Genomic DNA, 20,633 nt, shown 5'->3' with positions numbered 1-20,633 from the left:
GTGCAACCGAAGCAAGCAAGCACACCCTACAATTTCCCCAGAAATTGTACCCTCTCTAGTTTTTATTTGAAGCACAATCATACTGTATATATATATATATAAAAATATTTTAAGTGCTTCACTGAGCTACCAAACTAAAACATTTTAAGCAAAATAAAACATTTCAAAATAGAAAGTGCTACAGTTTAAAAGTGCTTCCCTGAACTGAGACCTAACATTTCATGGCTCAAAGTCTTATAGCGGGTCCCACCTTGCTGTCCCATGCCCTTCAGATGGCCAACACCTGTAATTTGGCCTTCTTGCCCTATGGCCTTGGCTAAATCATCTTGCCACACTCTCCCTAGCATCAAAATCCTAGCTCCATGGGTTAGCTCCATGGCCCAGCTTCGAGCTTCGAGCTTCAAGTGCATCGAAATCTGTCTGAATGTCTGAGGTGGATATGCGAAGGACAGCTGACAGGTAATGATCAGGGTCTGCAGTTCAACTAGCAAACCATCAGCCCGCGCCCACTGAATCAGTCAAGTTCTTATTATGTCCGCGTTAGTTTTTTTTCTTCACAGCTTTCACTTTGACCTCAGTAAACAGATACTTAGAAGTCCATGTCTTGTTAAAAGTTAATCAGTGGCAAAGTTTTTCATTTTCGAGGGCTAACCAACAGCTAACTCTCCTGTCGGTGAGGTTGCGCAAGCGCACATATGTAAATCGCCTGATCACTGTAGTCTTTCAGGACTACATATTTACTACCGCTCAACACATTTATTTATTTTAAATTTTTGATTTACCTCACGTGGGCCGGATTGAGACAGCCTGTGGCCGGTTATGGCCCGCGGGCCATACAATGCCCAGGTCTGCTAAACTGACTCTCTGGTGCTCAGGTCGTAATTTCAATCACACAGCACGGAGCTACAGGAATATCTGGACCACAGCCAATCAGAGGCAAAGACCCGCCCCATCTCTGTCTCTGATTGGTTTAGACCACGATATGTCCAACCATGAGTGTCAGTTCCGTTTTAGGATAACAAACGCTTCGTTTGTGGAGAGACAGCGGATGCGAGGAGGTTAGGTGCACCGGTGCGACCTAGGAAAAAATGTAGTCGCACCCGTACACATTTTGGTCGCATAGTGCTCTAGAGCCCTGCATCTTATTTCTTTTCTAGGAGACAGACTGTGAGTCAGTGAGGGTGGTGAAAGGGAAAGAGCCAGGGAGAGACTTCAGATGATAGTGTCACAGCCATGGCAGGTCCGGGGGTCAACCTTTTTGCCAGCAGCACCAGTATAGGAGACAGTGGCACAGCACTGTCTAGTCACCTCAGTGGTGGCACAGAACCATATCAGCCACACCCACAATTTATAGAACCGCAGACTCTTGCCAACAAAGTGTTGACATTTCAAGAGAAATGGTTTTGCGATTTCCCCCAACTTTATGATGGTTCAATTGAGATTATTTTAGATGAGACTGCACCTTGCCCATTGTAATTACATAAACTGCACCCATACAGTGTACAGTACATACTGGCCTTTCTTGGTATTGCTGGTTGTAAATACTGTACACCTGCATACTTGACTGATAAGAAACACTACTATAACTACATTTGAACAAGTTGAGACGACCCTTCAGTTACTAACTATAAATGATCCAGAGACAGCGGATGCGAGGAGGTTAGGTGCACCGGTGCGACCTAGGAAAAAATGTAGTCGCACCCGTACACATTTTGGTCGCATAGTGCTCTAGAGCCCTGCATCTTATTTCTTTTCTAGGAGACAGACTGTGAGTCAGTGAGGGTGGTGAAAGGGAAAGAGCCAGGGAGAGACTTCAGATGATAGTGTCACAGCCATGGCAGGTCCGGGGGTCAACCTTTTTGCCAGCAGCACCAGTATAGGAGACAGTGGCACAGCACTGTCTAGTCACCTCAGTGGTGGCACAGAACCATATCAGCCACACCCACAATTTATAGAACCGCAGACTCTTGCCAACAAAGTGTTGACATTTCAAGAGAAATGGTTTTGCGATTTCCCCCAACTTTATGATGGTTCAATTGAGATTATTTTAGATGAGACTGCACCTTGCCCATTGTAATTACATAAACTGCACCCATACAGTGTACAGTACATACTGGCCTTTCTTGGTATTGCTGGTTGTAAATACTGTACACCTGCATACTTGACTGATAAGAAACACTACTATAACTACATTTGAACAAGTTGAGACGACCCTTCAGTTACTAACTATAAATGATCCAGGAGTATTAATTATGGTTCCTCAATATACATTTAACATATTACAATGTAGGCTGTGTTACAGCAGTCATTTTGGTGTCCCCCTCAGAAATTGCTCTTGAGAAAATGTCATATAATTGTCCCCCCCAAAGTTGATAGCAGATTTTCGCTACTGCAGGCAATCGCAGCCAGTGTGGTATATTGTATTGCACCGCCATACAATACAACTTTCTCACCACTACGGAAGCCTAGTAATGACATTCAGTACATGACAATAACCCTTTAGTAAATTAGCAAAATATGTCCCTGCCGTTGTGCGTGGACCCTGCTGACTGTACAAAACTTAAGAGCCATTGAGAAGACCGTTGATAAGGGGCCCCTCAAACAACGCTGATCTTGCATCACCCACGCCCTGGTTCTCAGCAGAGCTCAGAAGGTTGAGGTCAGAGAAAGAGGAAGCATTTCAGAGTGGGGATAGAGACAGATTCAAGGAGTCGAAGAACAGGTTTAGCAAGGCGGTGAGAGAGGCTAAACGACTGTACTCAGAGAGACTGAAGCGTCAGTTCTCTGCTAACGACTCTGCTTCTGTCTGGAGAGGGCTCAGGCAGATTACCAACTACAAGCCCAGAGCCCCCCACTCCACTAACGACTCCCGTCTGGCCAATGACCTGAATGAGTTCTACTGTAGATTTGAAAAACAATTGGACAGTCCTCAACTACCCCTTCCCCACCCATACAGTGTACAGTACATACTGGCCTTTCTTGGTATTGCTGGTTGTAAATACTGTACACCTGCATTCATACTTGACTGATAAGAAACACTACTATAACTACATTTGAACAAGTTGAGACAACCCTTCAGTTACTAACTATAAATGATCCAGGAGTATTAATTATGGTTCCTCAATATACATTAAACATATTACAATGTAGGCTGTGTTACAGCAGTCATTTTGGTGTCCCCCTCAGAAATTGCTCTTGAGAAAATGTCATATAATTGTCCCCCCCAAAGTTGATAGCAGATTTTCGCCACTGGGCTGAACTCCAGCTTGTAACTTTCAAGTTACTTGTGCGCTTCACCGACACCATTACAGGGCTCTCAAGTTTTCTTTAAAGTTTGGCGTGACATTCCCAATGTCTTCTTTGACTGTTAGAAAACATTCTTTACGTACAATCTTTCAAATGAATGAAATATACAATTTTTCAGGATGTAGGGATATAATGTGTGACAGACTGTCAGGTAGGAGATATGCAGGCTTTCACGGTTGGTTTAGAATAGGTGGCTACACCTGGTGGGGCATTATCCCTTACCTAAAACAGCATTGAAAGATAAAGTCAAGGTATATTGGCTTGTAATCTTTGGAGCCTTTGTGACTGGATCTTTATTCAGCAACGCAGATGCAGCATACATACACGGCAGGTTCAAAAGGCAAGACTCAATGCCCCAACATTCACGTTTTAAAGACTAAATGAGAATAATTCACCCGCCCTGTAAAATACAATGACGGCATCATATAGACCAGGCTCGCGAGCCGCATGCGGCTCTTTGCCTGCTCCTGTGAGGCTCTTACTGAGCGGCTGGAGGAATAAAAGGAATACAAAAAATATATACTGTATATGGACCCTTTCGCATTTCGTATCGCGTATCACATCATTGTTTAAGACTTGAACATACCACACAGAGCTGTCTCAGGCCCTGTGCTAACTTAACAAGCGAGGCACTGATCAACCAATGGGGTTAAGGTGACACCGTGACATACATTGATTGACAGTTTACCTCATTAGCTTAAGAACAAGGAAATACAGAAATAAATGAACACAGAAATAAATAAATACAGAAATAAATGAGGAAAGAAATTAATGAATACAAAAATAAATAAATACAGAAATAAATGGCCATGTAAATAAATAAATACGTAATTAATATTTCTTCATACATTTATTTATATATATTTGTATTTTTTAATGTATAAATACATTTATTGATACATTTATTTATTCACAGTATTCATAGTATCACCAAATGTATCTCTACCTTTGCCCCCCCGTCCAGTTTCCTGCTTGCTCTCCCTCTCTCTCTCTTTCTCTCTGTGTATTATCCTAGGCTGATATCCGTGGAGCTCAACCCCCCCCCCCCCCCCCCCAACACAACATAACAGGACTTCCCTTCTCTCTTATCTAGGGTGACCAGGCGTCCTCTTTTACCCGGACATGTCCTCTTTTCAAGACATAAAAAATGCGTCCGGCAGGGATTCCAAATTTGTCCAGGATTTTGCCTCGTCGGATATTTGTGTTTCTCTGGGTCTTTCACAAACTATTACGCCCTTGACTAAGTTCAAAGATGATTTGATCCCACCAGCTGCAACCTGTCTCGACCCCTCCCTTTCCTGCCAGGGCCTATACAATTGATTGAGTCTACCATACACTGTTGAGCAACAACAGCCTATTACACTCAGGATACAAATTCCTTTCCCATACTTAGTTTGCCAAACCATGTAGAGACATGGTTGCCTGACCATGTAGAGACAGAAATGACACGCCGTCATGTAAATAAGATAAATAACATAAGGCCATTTAGTTTGTTTAATAAAAGAGCAAGCTATAGACCTGTTTTATAGGAAAGGTAACCTTAAATGACTTATTTTGTGATCGGGCGCTATATATATATAAAAAAACTAAAAACGTACAGTCGACATGATTGCATCTGTAATAACACAGGAAGCACCCTTGTATTTAAATGGGTGTTACAATTTGGAGAATAATGTTCCTTTATATCAGATGGTTTAGTGACGAATTCTCCATTCAGTTCAATAAATTAAGGTGTTTCGGCCATTTTACTTATACTCATAGCATCATTAAGTACTCTCCAAAGTGTTTTACTGTCTCCATGGCACTCCTCAAATTTAGAATGATAGTAATATTTTTTCTTTTGTCTAACAGATGCCTGTGAATAGGATCTACTTGGGTAAATGATTTACATGCATGTTATTGCTCTGTGGTTTAGACAGCATCTAAACCAACCGTTACCGTTGATAATGTGGAAAAGAGACGGCTCTCTTCAGAAGGATTCAAAAATAGACTGAGACAGAATATCTGTCAAGAGCAACGTCGCTTGGTGGTTTATTCAGCAACGCAGATGCAGCATACATACACGGCAGGTTCAAAAGGCAAGACTCAATGCCCCAACATTCACGTTTTATAGACTAAATGAGAATAATTCCCCCGCCCTGTAAAATACAATGACGGCATCATATAGACAATAGCAATAGCAATAACATGCATGTAAATCATTTACCCAAGTAGATCCTTTAATTTAGTTATTATATTTGCTGCTAAATGACTAAATGTAAATGTATATTTCTTAGTGAGCGGTAAGCTTGCCAATCTGCTACATTACCTGACATGATGGCAGATTTTTCAGTAGGTCCCTTTCTCTCATCAAGTTTCTCAATTCCTCATCCAGGCAAGGTGCTTTAAGTGATCTAACAGTGAGCTTCTTAATTTGAGCATGTTTATCACACACTGCAGAAAATAAATTCATAAAGTAGTCCAGTGCACAGTATCCCACTCAATATTTTCTACATCAGCAATAAAATCATTTTTAAAACACATTCTGCACTCTAATGCACATGTCATCCATACTGGCAAACACAAATGGCAACAATCAAATACAAATAGAGAAAACATGTCATTGACTAAACACAACTACTCAAAATTGATTTCACTTGTTTCAAATGATGTGACACAACCAATATAAGCCAGTTCAGAGAGCAAACAGGTTGTTGAAGGTGGGAAAATATTGCTTGTGATGTCGACGAAGTGCTCTGGCCTAACCCAGCCCAAAGACAAGAAGAAGCACATTGATCACGTGTTTACTCCTTTGATTTTTGTCCCTTTCAGTATTGTATACTGTAGTACAGTGCATTGTAGTCTGTATACTGTACAATGAACAAATTGTATGGCCCTGAACATTGTGCTTTCCATTTGTTACAGTAACAGTACTGACTGCTCAATAGATTTTGACTGATTGCAGGTTCATATCAACAAAGAACAAGAGTGAGTTGTGAGTAGTGAGATGCAGGGAACAGTACTGTATAGGGGTACAAGAGGAGAAAGAACAAAACAATTGCAAAGAGCAAAGCAGAGTAGTAATTTCTGATCAATTTTGAGCTACTATGATAAAACATGTTTTTGTTCATCAAAAGACAATGAGGGATAAATATGAAATTTGTTTTGAGATCTCCCTGAGAACTATATGTTTTGAACAATGTGTTTTCTATTTTTTTGTGTATTGTTTACTGACTGATTGATAGTGTATATCATTTTGATCACTTTGTTTATGATTTGAGAGCAGTGTTTGATTTTGAGCACAGGTAAAGGTTTTGAGGTGAAAGATTCATTTTGCAAGAGGATTCAGAGGTTTTGTAAATAGTGCTTCAAGATGAGATTTTGTGTTTACAGTTTTGAGAAAATGGGTGACTGTTTCAAGAAATGTGTTTTAGCAATTGTGAAAAACTGTAAATAGCGACTTCCCATTGCCGTGTAGCCTAGTTGATGTCGCCACCTCATGACTGCAGTTGGTTGAAATTTGCGATCATCCAGGACAGTTAGACTGATTTATAGTGGATACACATGGCGTCACCTGGTGGAAGCATACACGAGGCACAAGAGTAGATCATTCTGACTTCCAATAACTTGGTTATAGTAAACTGTTACAAGATAGCCTTTTATCAGTGAATGCGCTCTTTAAAAAAAGGAAAATATGAGAAACACCATAAAAGATTATACTGCTAGTAACGCTTTTGCGTTAATTTTTTTATGGTTGTCTAAACACAGAGGACTTGAGCTAATCCTTTAATTAGATTACTTGCTCATCCGAGTCCCACGCCAAAAAGTCACTCAGTGAAGATCGTTGAAGACAAAGAAAGGTGTTTGTAAAACTAGACAATTGTTGTATTAATTTATTGATTATGAGTTGCTCATAACGTTAATAGAAGCCAACACCTGTGGCTGAGAATGGCTTTTTGGACACTGATATTTGCAGTTTTGACCTGGTGAGTCAAACAACCGCTCTTTATCGTCCTTAATAGAGTCCTTTACATAGAGACCGTACATTCTCCTCTACCGTTGTATTCAACCCTCATACGATCGTTTTTTCGCAGTCTTAAAATGTTTTTATTGTTATATTTTTTTTGTAATATTTCACAGCTTAGAAAATGTTTATGGAAACGACCGGATATCTTCGGACAACATCACACGTATTTTGGACCGTCTGTTGGACGGTTATGACAACCGACTGCGGCCTGGGTCTGGAGGTGACGTTTACAAATTACAACGTTATGTGTACATTGTTGCAGGAATGTTTAAATAGCCTAGATAATTAGCCTACATATGAACTAATTTCATTTTATTTTGCGTAGTGATTGTCTACTTAGGCCTGTAATGTAGTAGAACTACAGGAAATAACTGGATTTAAACTACTTGTAACCTGGACATTTTGATCAGTTCGGTAGAAAGCGTTGAATGTCATATACCTAGCAGTGCCACAAGAGGGTATCATAAATTCCATATATTTTCTGGACATTATGTTCAGGTGCGGTCACTGAGGTGAAAACAGACTTCTTTGTGACCAGTTTTGGACCAGTATCAGATGTTGAAATGGTAAATATTGAAACACATATCCGCCTCCTATCACAGAGTTGTTGCATGTGGAGTAGCAGTCTGTGAAAAGTGTGCAGTAGGTTGATGTCACCTCCACACATCTTCTCATGGACAGTGGCAAACTGTCCTTCAGTACCTCTTGGGCTCTAGAACTTTCACCAATTCTATCTCAAACTCTATTGATATTAACAGCAAGTTTGGCATCTCTAGGAGTTTACAATGGACATGTTCTTCCGCCAAATGTGGGTGGATGAGCGACTGCAGTTCGAGGGCCCCATTGAGATCCTGAAGCTCAACAACAAAATGGTGGACAAGATCTGGACCCCAGACACCTTCTTCAGGAACTCTAAGAGGTCCCTGGCCCACAACATGACCACACCCAACAAGCTTTTCCGCATCATGAAGAACGGGACAGTTCTCTACACCATGAGGTACAGTACTACATTACCCAGCATCCCTCAATATGGACTACGAGGTTAAGGGTACAGATGTTGTATTCAAACCTGAGTGAGGTAAATGTATTGTAATTCCAGTATGGGCTGCATCGGTTCAGAAAAGGAGAATGGGATCCTATAGTAGCACTGCTAGATGTCACAGTCCTATAGGATCTGCACTGTGTTTACAACAGGTGTGTGTGTGTCGAGGGGAGTCAGATGGCTAAGCGGTTAGGGAATCGGGCTACTAATCAGAAGGTTGCTGGTTCGATTTCCGGCTGTGCAAAATCACGTTGTGTCCTTGGGCAAGGCACTTCACCCTACTTGCCTCGGGGGGGAATGTCCCTGTACTTACTGTAAGTCGCTCTGGATAAGAGAGTCTGCTAAATGACTAAATGTAAAATGTAAATGTCTCTCTTAGACTCACCGTCAGTGCAGACTGCCCCATGAAACTTATGGACTTCCCCATGGACGGCCATGCCTGTCCTCTCCGCTTCGGCAGCTGTGAGTGTGCCTCTTCTGTCTCTGATCTGCGGTACCTGCTTTCCCTTAGGTCCTCTCCCCTGAAGTTAATGAAGTAGATTTACTCATTACTAATTCACTATGATCCTCCCGGTAAATATTCTGCCAGTGAGCCACTGTGTCAGTCAGTCAGTCATTCAGTCAGTCAGTGCTTCACGTGTGTCCAGTCTGACCGTTCGTCTCCATGGTCACAGACGCGTACACCAACAGTGAGATCGTGTTCACGTGGAGGAAGGGCCTCATAGCATCTGTGGACTGTCCTCAGGAGTCCATGAGCCTGCTGCAGTACGATCTGGTGGGACAGACCCTGTCCAGCGAGACCTTCAAGTCCAACACAGGTAGCCATACGTTTGTTTTCTAATGAACGTCTTGTTATAGTGTACTGCGTTGAACATGATCCACAACGAGATATTGAAACTTTTATCTCACTTTTTCTTTTCTTCCTAGATGGTTCGTACATTGAGCGGCTTAGAAAATTTACACATAGCGGCAAATGACTCAGTCTAGACAGCCTTTTGATTGTACGCTTATTTGAATGAAAGATTGTGGTCTGAACTTACAGTTTGAATCTAAGAGTTGAAGAGGGGGCAGACTAAAACAGAAGCATCCCCCAGGTCTGTAAAGGAACACAGTCCATTACCTCCCCACAGTGACCACGGAGCTGCAGCCAGGCTAGCTAAGAGCACAGATTTCCTTGAGCTTAAGTGGTCAAGCCTAATTCGCGTGGTCCGCCTTAAAAAAAGAACTGAAGGGCTTAGAGCCTAGCGCACGGATGAAAGGAGGGAGGTAGTAGGGCAGGAGGAGGAGGGAGGTTGTAGGGCAGGAGGAGGAGGGGGGTTGTAGGGCAGGAGGAGGAGGGGGGGTTGTAGGGCAGGAGGAGGAGGGGGGTTGTAGGGCAGGAGGAGGAGGGAGGTTGTAGGGCAGGAGGAGGAGGGAGGTTGTAGGGCAGGAGGAGGAGGGAGGTTGTAGGGCAGGAGGAGGAGGGAGGTTGTAGGGCAGGAGGAGGAGGGAGGTTGTAGGGCAGGAGGAGGACGGAGGTTGTAGGGCAGGAGGAGGAGGGAGGTTGTAGGGCAGGAGGAGGAGGGAGGTTGTAGGGCAGGAGGAGGAGGGAGGTTGTAGGGCAGGAGGAGGAGGGGGGTTGTAGGGCAGGAGGAGGAGGGGGGTTGTAGGGCAGGAGGAGGAGGGAGGTTGTAGGGCAGGAGGAGGAGGGAGGTTGTAGGGCAGGAGGAGGAGGGAGGTTGTAGGGCAGGAGGAGGAGGGAGGTTGTAGGGCAGGAGGAGGAGGGAGGTTGTAGGGCAGGAGGAGGAGGGGGGTTGTAGGGCAGGAGGAGGACGGAGGTTGTAGGGCAGGAGGAGGAGGGAGGTTGTAGGGCAGGAGGAGGAGGGAGGTTGTAGGGCAGGAGGAGGAGGGAGGTTGTAGGGCAGGAGGAGGAGGGAGGTTGTAGGGCAGGAGGAGGAGGGAGGTTGTAGGGCAGGAGGAGGAGGGAGGGTTGTAGGGCAGGAGGAGGAGGGAGGTTGTAGGGCAGGAGGAGGAGGGGGGTTGTAGGGCAGGAGGAGGAGGGAGGTTGTAGGGCAGGAGGAGGAGGGAGGTTGTAGGGCAGGAGGAGGAGGGAGGTTGTAGGGCAGGAGGAGGAGGGAGGTTGTAGGGCAGGAGGAGGAGGGGGGTTGTAGGGCAGGAGGAGGAGGGAGGTTGTAGGGCAGGAGGAGGAGGGAGGTTGTAGGGCAGGAGGAGGAGGGGGGTTGTAGGGCAGGAGGAGGAGGGAGGTTGTAGGGCAGGAGGAGGAGGGGGGTTGTAGGGCAGGAGGAGGAGGGGGGTTGTAGGGCAGGAGGAGGAGGGAGGTTGTAGGGCAGGAGGAGGAGGGGGGTTGTAGGGCAGGAGGAGGAGGGAGGTTGTAGGGCAGGAGGAGGAGGGGGGTTGTAGGGCAGGAGGAGGAGGGAGGTTGTAGGGCAGGAGGAGGAGGGGGGTTGTAGGGCAGGAGGAGGAGGGAGGTTGTAGGGCAGGAGGAGGAGGGAGGGTTGTAGGGCAGGAGGAGGAGGGGAGGTTGTAGGGCAGGAGGAGGAGGGTGGCGGTTTGTAGGGGCAGGAGGAGGAGGGGGGGTTGTAGGGCAGGAGGAGGAGGGAGGTTGTAGGGCAGGAGGAGGAGGGGGAGGTTGTAGGGCAGGAGGAGGAGGGGGGTTGTAGGGCAGGAGGAGGAGGGAGGTTGTAGGGCAGGAGGAGGAGGGAGGTTGTAGGGCAGGAGGAGGAGGAGGAGGTGTGTAGGGCAGGAGGAGGACGGAGGTTGTAGGGCAGGAGGAGGAGGGAGGTAGTAGGGCAGGAGGAGGAGGGAGGTTGTAGGGCAGGAGGAGGAGGGAGGTTGTAGGGCAGGGAGGAGGAGGAGAGTGAGGGGGGGAGGGAGTGATGGGGTGGAGGTTGTAGGACAGGTGTAAGGGGGGAGGGAGGAGGAGTCGGTAGTGGAGAAGAGGGAGGTGGTAAGGGAGGGAAGAGTGGGGAGGGAGGGGAGGGGAAGACAGAACACTGGATAGGAGGAGGGAGGGATGGAGGGGGGAGGCAGAGCCACGGTGTTCCCCTGGTGAGAACCCAACCAAGAAGAGAGAGGGGATGAGGCAACTCCCTGCGATGTGGCCCAGTTAGCATACCAGAGAGACACATGTACGCCACGCACAGGACACACACAGGCACACACACACACTGTAGCAGTGTGCCTGCTACGCTCTCTCCCTCTCTCTCCTCCACTATATCCCTCTTGTTCTGTCCTTTCATCTTCCCCCTTTCACTCTATCCTCTTTTCCATATCTCTGCACCCCCCCATAGCTATCCTCTCTCTCTTCTCTCTCTCTCTCTCTCTCTCTCTCTCTCTCTCTCTCTCTCTCTCTCTCTCTCTCTCTCTCTCTCTCTCTCCCACTCCCCCTCTCTCTCGAAGAAGAGATACATCTATAGTGCTCTAAGTCAAGGACGAGCAAGGGCGAGCCTTCTGTCTCTACGTCACCCTGCCTTTAATCATGCTCTTTTTTCTTTCATCCCCTCTCCTCTCTTTCCTTCTCTGCTCTTCTCCTCTCTGCTCTTCTCCTCTCTGCTCTTCTCCTCTCTTGTCTCAATCCATCCTGTCTCTGACCCAGGCCACCTACTCTGTCCAGGTTGTTCACTTCCTGTTTGCAGAGGAAGTTGGGATACTACTCATCCAGACGTACGTGCCCGTTGATCATGGTGGTGGTGTTGTCGCAAGTTTCCTTCTGGATCAACAAGGAGTCTGTCCCAGCACGCACTGTGGCTGGTACGATATATGATATATATATTTATTAATGGCTGTATACATATGGGATACACAGTCACTGTACTGTGAAGAGCCTTTTTCTGTTCTCTCTCTCTCTCTCTCTCTCTCTCTCTCTCTCTCTCTCTCTCCTCTCTCTCTCTCTCTCTCATCTTCTCTCTCTCTCTCTCTCTCTCTCTCTCTCTCTCTCTCTCTCTCTCTCCCAGGCATCACCACAGTGCTCACCATGACGACCCTGAGTATCAGCGCCCGCCAGTCCCTCCCCAAAGTGGCCTACGCCACGGCCATGGACTGGTTCATCGCCGTGTTGTTTTCGCCTTTGTGGCGTCGGCGCTCATCGAGTTTGCGGCGGTCAACTATCAGGCGACGCTGCAGACCATCAAGCTGAAGAAGCAGGCCCGCCTGGAGCAGCTGGAGATGCTGGCGGCCGGCGGGAGCGACGACGAGGAGGATGATGAGGTACGGAGGCAGGGAGTGGGAGGAGGTACAGAGGGAGGGAGTGGGAGTGGGAGGGAGGACTGAGGGAGTGGGAGTGGGAGGAGGGAGGGAGGAGGAGGGAGGAGGGAGGGAGTGGGAAGAGGGAGGAGGGAGGAGGAGGAGGAGGAGGAGGAGTGGGAGGAAGGAGGGAGGTGGAGGGAGGGGAGGAGGGAGGAGGGGAGGGAGTGGGAGAAGGGGAGGGAGGAGAGAGGGAGTGGGAGGAGGGAGGGGAGTGGGAGGAGGGAGGTAGGAGGGAGGGAGGAGGAGGGAGTGGGAGGAGGGAGGGAGGAGGGAGGGAGGAGGGAGGAGGGAGGGAGTGGGAGGAGGGAGGGAGGAGGGAGGTAGTGGGAGGAGGGAGGGAGGCCGAGTGAGAGGGGTAGAGTATGGAGAAGGGGCAATAGAGGTAGGAGTGAGTGTGAGAAAGTAGTGAAAGGCTGTAGGGTATAAAGGGAGGCGTGGAGGGGTAAAACAACAGATTCTGTAACAATCTTATAGAAACAAACCAAAATAAACGTAGTGGCTCATGAAACAGTTGAATTGAAGATGCGGCGTGGAATGGCGATTTAAATCCGACTGCCTTCCCTTTTGTCTCTGCTTCCACGCTAGCTTACCACACGTGAAACAGCGATGCCTACAGTTGTCATGTTCTTGTCTCTTTGTGCTGGGAGCTAGCTAGCTAGCTAGCTATTCGCTTTATGCTAATGCTGTAAGCCTGTGTGTGTGTGGGGCCTGGGGACACGGCTCTCATGCAGGGGCTCATGGTTGGGCTGGTTATAAATAGCCTGAGAGTGAGAGCACAGCACCACTATAGCTAGGAGAGCAGAGCACAGTAATCTCCTACCATGTCCTATGGGCATTTGGACACAACTACCTACCTGCTGTGGTGTATACAGGCCTGTGGGCGCAAGCAGACATATACACACTCTTTCGCACACAAGCCTGTGCGCACACAACACACTACGCACACAGAGTGGTCCCATGGGGCCAGAGGTGTCTGCCAGCAGCAAACACACAACCATGTTTTTTTTTTTTTTTACCTGACAGACATCCCTCTATGTGCTCTCACAGTCCATCATGAACTAGTTCACAACCAGATATACATTACATAGTGTGCACAGCATCCATGTAATTTACGTTAAAAACTGGAAACCCACGTTTTCTCACCAGACTGTGTCCAACATTAACCCAATATGACCAATATGACGCCCCCCCACCCCCACTCCCCATACATTCAATTATGTGCACAGCATCAGTATAATTTCCATTAGTCAAAAACCTCTGGAAACCCAGGTTCTTCTCACCAGATTGTCCAAACCCTAACCCCCCCTGCCCAACAGACCTCGCCGGGGCCGCACCCCCCAAGGGAGGGTCTGAAGAAGAGGAACCACTCGGTGTGTCGCAGTGAGATCAGCTACCGCTCCCCGGTGCCCATCTTTCTGCAGCAGGGCTCGGCCGTGCCCCCCATCCCCCAGCTGGCCGGGACCAGCCCCATAGACCACTACTCCCGTGTGCTCTTCCCCCTGGCCTTCGGCCTCTTCAACCTGGTCTACTGGATCATCTACCTGGGCAAGGACACCATGGAGAAGCCCAGGTATGTCACATGTGTGTGTGGAGGGGGTGGGGTGTGTGGGAGGAGGTGGGGTGTGTGTATTTGTGTGGGGGGGAGTGGGGTGGTGTGTGTGTTTGTGTGTGTGGGGGGGGGGGGAGTGTAGGGGATTGTTTGGGGTTACCCCATAGCTTTTATCACAATAAGCAACACGATTTCTGTGTTCATTCGGATGCTAACAGGAAGCCTGTGATGTTCTATCAGTAGTGTTGGCGGGAAAAAACAACTAGTTGGTTTGAGATCTGTCCTTCTGTCTGAACGTTGACCGTTGTCATCCAGCGTACGGCTCCGTATCTCACAGGAAGCTGCCTTCCAGACCTGGCTGATTCCAGTGCTCTAATTACCATAGAAGCAGTGGAACAATAACTAGCCACAGATTTAGTCAAAGACTTTTATCTCGGCAGCAAAGACATGAATAATTTGTGATGCTGTAACAGCCCCAGAGTTGTAGACAAGGGGAGAGAAGCATGTGATGTTGGTGGTGTTGTTGCTCGCTGTGCTGACGCCAAGCACAGGCCGGCTTCATCATCGCATTCAGAGGGAACCGTAACTGTAGGCTGTGCCGGGCCGCTCGATTAATTTGGTGAAAAAAGAGAGTTGCGTGCATAAAAGGAGCCAGCTCTTCCACAAGGTTTACCTGAGGCTGCTGAGATGCCAGCAGTCTGCTGCCCAGGCTGGCTCTCCACAGGGGACAGGGCTTCACTGCTGTTTCAACTTCTCCAGAAGAGACTGTTCACTGTACCCCTAGCATCACACTGAGTTTCTTATAGATCACAGAGGGTTTTGAGGAAATTTATAGGAAGAGAAGGAGAGTACGAAATACTGTAAAAGAGAGTAAGAGAGAGAGAGACAGAGTAAGAGAGAGGGAGAAGAGAGAGAGAGACAGAGTAAGAGAGAGAGAGAAGAGAGAGAGAGACAGAGTAAGAGAGAGAGGAGGGAGGGAGAAGAGAAGCTGTGTGTTACGTAACACAGTGAGAGGAGAGTAGATCTTCTCCATGTCTCTCATGTTCCTGTCAGAGTGTTTCTCTGGCTGTTGCACTGTAATAACAGGAGGAACAGCAGGGGGGGTGTCGTGGAAGAGCATCAGCTCTCGGCGCTCTACATGTTCCTCTGTGTGTGTGTGTGTGTGTGTGTGTGTGTGTGTGGAAGCACTGGTCAGTAGTCATCTCCTGACTGTTTGTTTCTGTACTGACAGAGATGACTAAGCAGTATGAGACCGGATCAACAAGGCGAAGAGAAGAAAGGAAGGAAGGATGGATGGATTGAAGGATGGATGGAAGGGAGCCTCTTTGAAAACACCGTCAGCAACCTTCTGCCTTTCATCTGACAGAAGAAATGAATCAAAAAACTCGTTTATTCTCCGCTTCCTACATCTGTCCATTTCACACTCGCCTGCTTGCTGCCCACCTGTGTTCAGATCAGACACGGGTCAGGTGGCTTTTACAGGCACAGCTTATAACCCTACTGGGTACCCCCCCCCCCCCAACACACACACACACACACACATTTTCTCATAGACACACACACCCTATACGCTCACACACAGACATACAACACACTACTCTATTGGCCCTAAAGACAGACACACAAACACACCGACCCAAGAAACACATCTAAAAGAGTGGATGATATAATCTGTGATGGCTGTAACTGGTGATGCAACAGGGAACCAATGCTTTCAGAAGCCCTGCCCTCTACAGAAGCTCAGCACCCACTACAACAAGATCAAAGCCAATTTAGAGGAGCCTCTCTCTCTCTTCTACCCCCCTCTCTCCTCTCCCCTCTCTCTCTTTTCTCTCCTCTCCACTCCCCCTTCCTCTCCTTCTCCAACCCCTCCTTCACTCTCCCTCTCTCTCTCTACCCCTCTTCCTCTCCTCTCCCTCTCCTCACTCCTCACTCTCCCTCTCTACCCCCCCCTTCTCCCTCTCTCTCTACCCCCCTCCCTTTCCCTCTCTCGTCTCTACCCCCCCTTCCCCTCTCTCATCTCTCCTTGCAGCCTCAGTAAGGTAGTTAACCTGAGAACAGAAGGCTGTTTCAGGATGTTATTGTGTCTCCGTCTCTGTGGTCTGCTGTGTGTTGTGTTCTGCTGTGATTCATAGGCCATGAAACTCAGGGATTACCCCTCCACTCTTTATTATATTGCTTTTAGTTTCTATTTTTGTATATGCGTATCATAATATTGCAACTGTGTTTGTGCTTCCTGTGTGAAATACATAAGACTACTACTGAGCATTGAATTTAATATCTGGTTGATTGTATTTAAAGCCATTCCTCCTAGTCAAGTTATAGGACTGTGTAAATGTACTGTGTGCTTATGGATACATGGCACGGTTGAACTTTCTACCCTGCTGTGTGTGTGTGTGTTTGTGGGCGTGTGTGTGTGTGCGTGCGTGCGTGTGTGCGTGTGTGTGCGTGTGTGTGCGTGTGTGTGTGTGTGTGCACGCTTCCATGTGTATATAGACAGTGAGATTCTGTCATTTTATATGCTTCAATTAAAACATTATATGCAGGACTCAAGGTAGGGAACACAGGACTGTCATTGTGTAATATTGTTACTTAAACAACTCTACTGTGTACTGAACCATGCTGTCATTGTACACAGAATTAACTTCATTGTCCACGACATTACCAAAATAAACTTATTTGGACTTTTAACTGTAGATAATGTTATTTTTCTAATCCTTTCTAGATTGTCCATTGTAGTCTTACATTAGGTGTCATTTAACCGCTTGTTACCGTGGTCATAGATGTGTTAATCTTTCTCTTCATGACGCTCATCATCTTGCCCCTTTAATTTCTCTCTGCAAGAGAAACGGCTTCACCACCCATCATCCCTCTCCCCGCCTTTCATCTGCCGGTAGGATGCACGCATGCGCCTCTCATTGGGTTTTCTGCGCTGTGTGGAGTAAGTTGGATGTTCGTACCTCCTCAGCCGCATCCCGAAACCACATCAAAACTGTTGCGATGGGGAGGATGAGGAAGAACCGCTTTGGAATTTTTACCTTACCGCTATTTCTGACTTTTGTCTGCGTGCAAAGGTAATTAATTCGGTTCACACTTGCTGCTTTGCATGGCACGTAGAGGCTATCGTGTGCCCGTGCATGTGTGGAACATGTTACTAATGAGATGTGTTTGCATGCCCCGTATAACCAACAGCAAGGACGCAAAGGATCCAAGCAACATGCCGCTGGTGAAGGACACGGTGGACCGATTGATGAAAGGATATGACATTCGGTTGAGGCCGGATTTCGAGGTAAAGAGGAAAAAAACGTGAAGAAACTGAATGGCATGTTTGCATGCGTTTATGACGTGCGTTACATGGTTATGAACTCCTGGTGAAACGATCCCCCCGGTCAGTATTATCGCACATATCCAGCTGTATCTAACTATAGTAATGGCCCTCAGTGTTTAAACCTACTGAAACACTTAATAACCCCATCCTCCCTTGCCTCTCCGAGATTCTCTCTACTACCATCTAATTTGATGTCATTATCTTTACGCAGAGAACATTATAACTTAATCATCGATTCAGTCTATGCTACCACTACTCAGGGTTTTGTGTCACTGATTTTATTAATATTTTTTACAAGATGATAATTTTCATGGCCATAATGTTAAAATTAGGAGTTGTCTCTTGATCACAAGACAGCACTAGGCTATTAACATCAACATAAGGTAAGATAAATGTTGTATAGCGTTCCCAAATGTAAAGACATTTCGTGATGAAACAGTCATTCTCCCGTAGAGTCGGCTAACGTGTGTCTTTTTCACAGGTGCGCCGGTGGCGGTCGGAATGAACATAGACATCGCAAGCATAGACATGGTGTCAGAAGTCAACATGGTAGGCTATGTTCATCTCTAAATCCGTAACGCTGTTTTGTATTGTGTTATTATTCCCAAGGTTACCCAGGTAGCCTACCTATGATTTCTCGTCATGTGTGACTGTTGAACATGAGAAAATAGCCTATTGTAGGCTATAGACCATCAAATTCCCGAATTGTTAATTGTGTGACAATATTTTGACAATGCTAGGGATTCTGAACGGGAATCGCTCTTGCTTGTTGTTGGGTAATTTTCAGGGCTGAATCCGTTCTCTCTGCCGTTTTCGGCCATGGATGATGTTGGCTGCATTTGAATTCAAAACACACGCTCACTGGCGCACTTGTACGCACAGCCCCGCGCGCTGCGAGAGAGAGAGTGCCGCTTGTCTGTTCTACGTGTCAAACGGTTTCTCTAGCTACGATTATGTTGACATGACAGCATGCATTCATGGAAAAAAAAACGCACAAAAATCGCATGTCAACCCCCACCCCCCAATCGCATCATCAATGTGTTTCTCCGTTTTTTGGGGGGTGAGAGGTAGGCAAACCCACTTCACTTTGAAGATGAGAAGCGCATCATCGTGTACGTAAATGACCCCCCCCCCCTCCTCTTGGCAGTTCAGGAGTGATGACGTATATTTTCGTTAATAGCCTAACACAAGTCTGGACGATAATTACGGCGATAATTTAGCCGCTAGTTAAATTCTACCATCATGTGTGTGACTTTGAGTGCAGAGACGGCTTGAAGGGGACATGGGAAAACTTCCCCCTGTATACCAAGAGCACCCCCTATCGATCCTGCTGGACAGATAACTGAAATCCGGAGAAAATTCATAGCAATGACATTGACATATAACGGTGATTTTTCAGCTGTCTTTATTGATTCGTATTGGTTTATGGTTGTTCAATTACGACCGCAGATGTTCTGTTGTTACATCAACTTGAAGATAGAGAGCAAGAGGGATATAGAGGGCGGGTTTAGAGACTCATACAGAACATAGAAACCCTTGGAGAATGGGAGAGAGAAAATAGAGACGTTATATAACGGCACATATCAATGGATTGCTATTTAGGGGTGAAAAAAGATGTGCGTTTGTCTCACACAATCCCAGCTCTGTTGATGCAGTGATCCATACCCATGCGCATGGATCTGAATGGACTGGATTTCATAAGATCGCAATCCTAGATCTTCATATTCAAATAGAGGCCTTTTCTTAGTGAATTGATATTGATCACTAAATTTATATCACATGAATTCATGCATCTTTTCATTCCTTGTGTTGGCGTTATACTTCATTACATACTGTATGTGTGAGTGGAAACACAGTTTGCTCAGACCCAGGTTGCCACAGTGAAGGTTTGTGAAGAGACTCAACTGTGAACACAGGATGGAGAACACAGGATGGAGAACACAGGATGGAGATGCCTTGAGGGGCCACAGGGATTTGAAACAGAAACCCCTTTACCAGCCTTCTATCCGTCTTTCCATCCTTCTCCCTGGATTTCCTTCATCCCTCAGTCCCTCTCTCCCCTTCAACCACCCCCCCTCTCCCTTTATCCCTCCTTCCCTTCACATTTCATCAATCCCTCCATCCCTCAATCTTGCCTTTCCTTCCATCTCTCACTCCTCTCTCTCCACAGCCCTCTGTCCCAGTCTCTCCATCCTTCTCTCCTCTCTTCTTAGCGATCTCTAGACCCAGTGACCATGTAATGTACGTCCATTCTCTATGAAGGGTTATCCTTCTCAACTCTTGAGTCCATGCATGCATTCATCTGGAAAAAACACTGCTTCCTTCAGCCCCACGTGTGTATGTGTGTGTGTGTGTGTGTGTGGACTAAAACTGTGAGTATCAGTGAATGGGGAGTGACGTCAGTCTGCTCCCTCGAGCTATGAGAACATTCGTCTGGTCATTTCTGAGGTAAAACGGAGCCTTAGTAAGCGTCTGGTCATGGAGGATGCTTTTAGACGGAACAGCGAGATTTCCCCGCTCAGCGGTGGTTCCCTCGCCTCAACCGCAACAATGTCTCTCCTGAACCCCAACACTGTCTCTCCTGAACCCCAACGCTGTCTCTCCTGGACCACAACACTGTCTCTCCTGAACCTCAACACTGTCTCTCCTGAACCCCAACGCTGTCTCTCCTGGACCACAACACTGTCTCTCCTGAACCTCAACACTGTCTCTCCTGAACCCCAACACTGTCTCTCCTGAACCTCAACACTGTCTCTCCTGAACCCCAACACTGTCTCTCCTGAACCACAACACTGTCTCTCTTGAACCCCAACACTGTCTCTCCTGAACCTCAATGCTGTCACTCCTGAACCCCCAACACTGTCTCTCCTGAACCCCAACACTGTCTCTCCTGAACCTCAACACTGTCTCTCCTGAACCCCAAACCTGTCTCTCCTGGACTCCCAACACTGTCTCTCCTGAACCACAACACTGTCTCTCCTGAACCTCAACACTGTCTCTCCTGAACCTCAACAGTGTCTCTCCTGAACCCCAACACTGTCTCTCCTGACCACAACACTGTCTCTCCTGAACCCCAACACTGTCTCTCCTGAACCCCCAACACTGGCTCTCCTGAACCTCAACGCTGTCTCTCCTGAACCCCAACACTGTCTCTCCA

General features: G+C 47.0%; 1 protein-coding gene and 1 pseudogene across 1 annotated transcript in view; both read left to right on the top strand.

Moving 5' to 3' along the window:
* The first annotated feature begins 6,323 nt into the window (after positions 1-6,323).
* LOC134032753 (gamma-aminobutyric acid receptor subunit alpha-4-like) lies at positions 6,324-15,957 on the top strand (annotated as a pseudogene).
* Positions 15,958-17,977: 2,020 nt separating this feature from the next.
* LOC134032883 (phospholipid-transporting ATPase VD-like) overlaps positions 17,978-20,633 on the top strand; it is a 15,967-nt gene continuing 13,311 nt past the window's right edge. Inside the window, 1 exon segment of the mRNA XM_062476939.1 lies at positions 17,978-18,025. Within this exon segment, the coding sequence (XP_062332923.1) occupies positions 17,978-18,025 (48 nt within the window).

The sequence above is a fragment of the Osmerus eperlanus genome, chromosome 13 (genome assembly GCF_963692335.1).
Source record: "Osmerus eperlanus chromosome 13, fOsmEpe2.1, whole genome shotgun sequence".
Taxonomy (NCBI): Eukaryota; Metazoa; Chordata; class Actinopteri; order Osmeriformes; family Osmeridae; genus Osmerus; species Osmerus eperlanus.
Note: the sequence above shows the minus strand (reverse complement) of the source record. Positions and strands in the feature narration are given on the sequence as shown.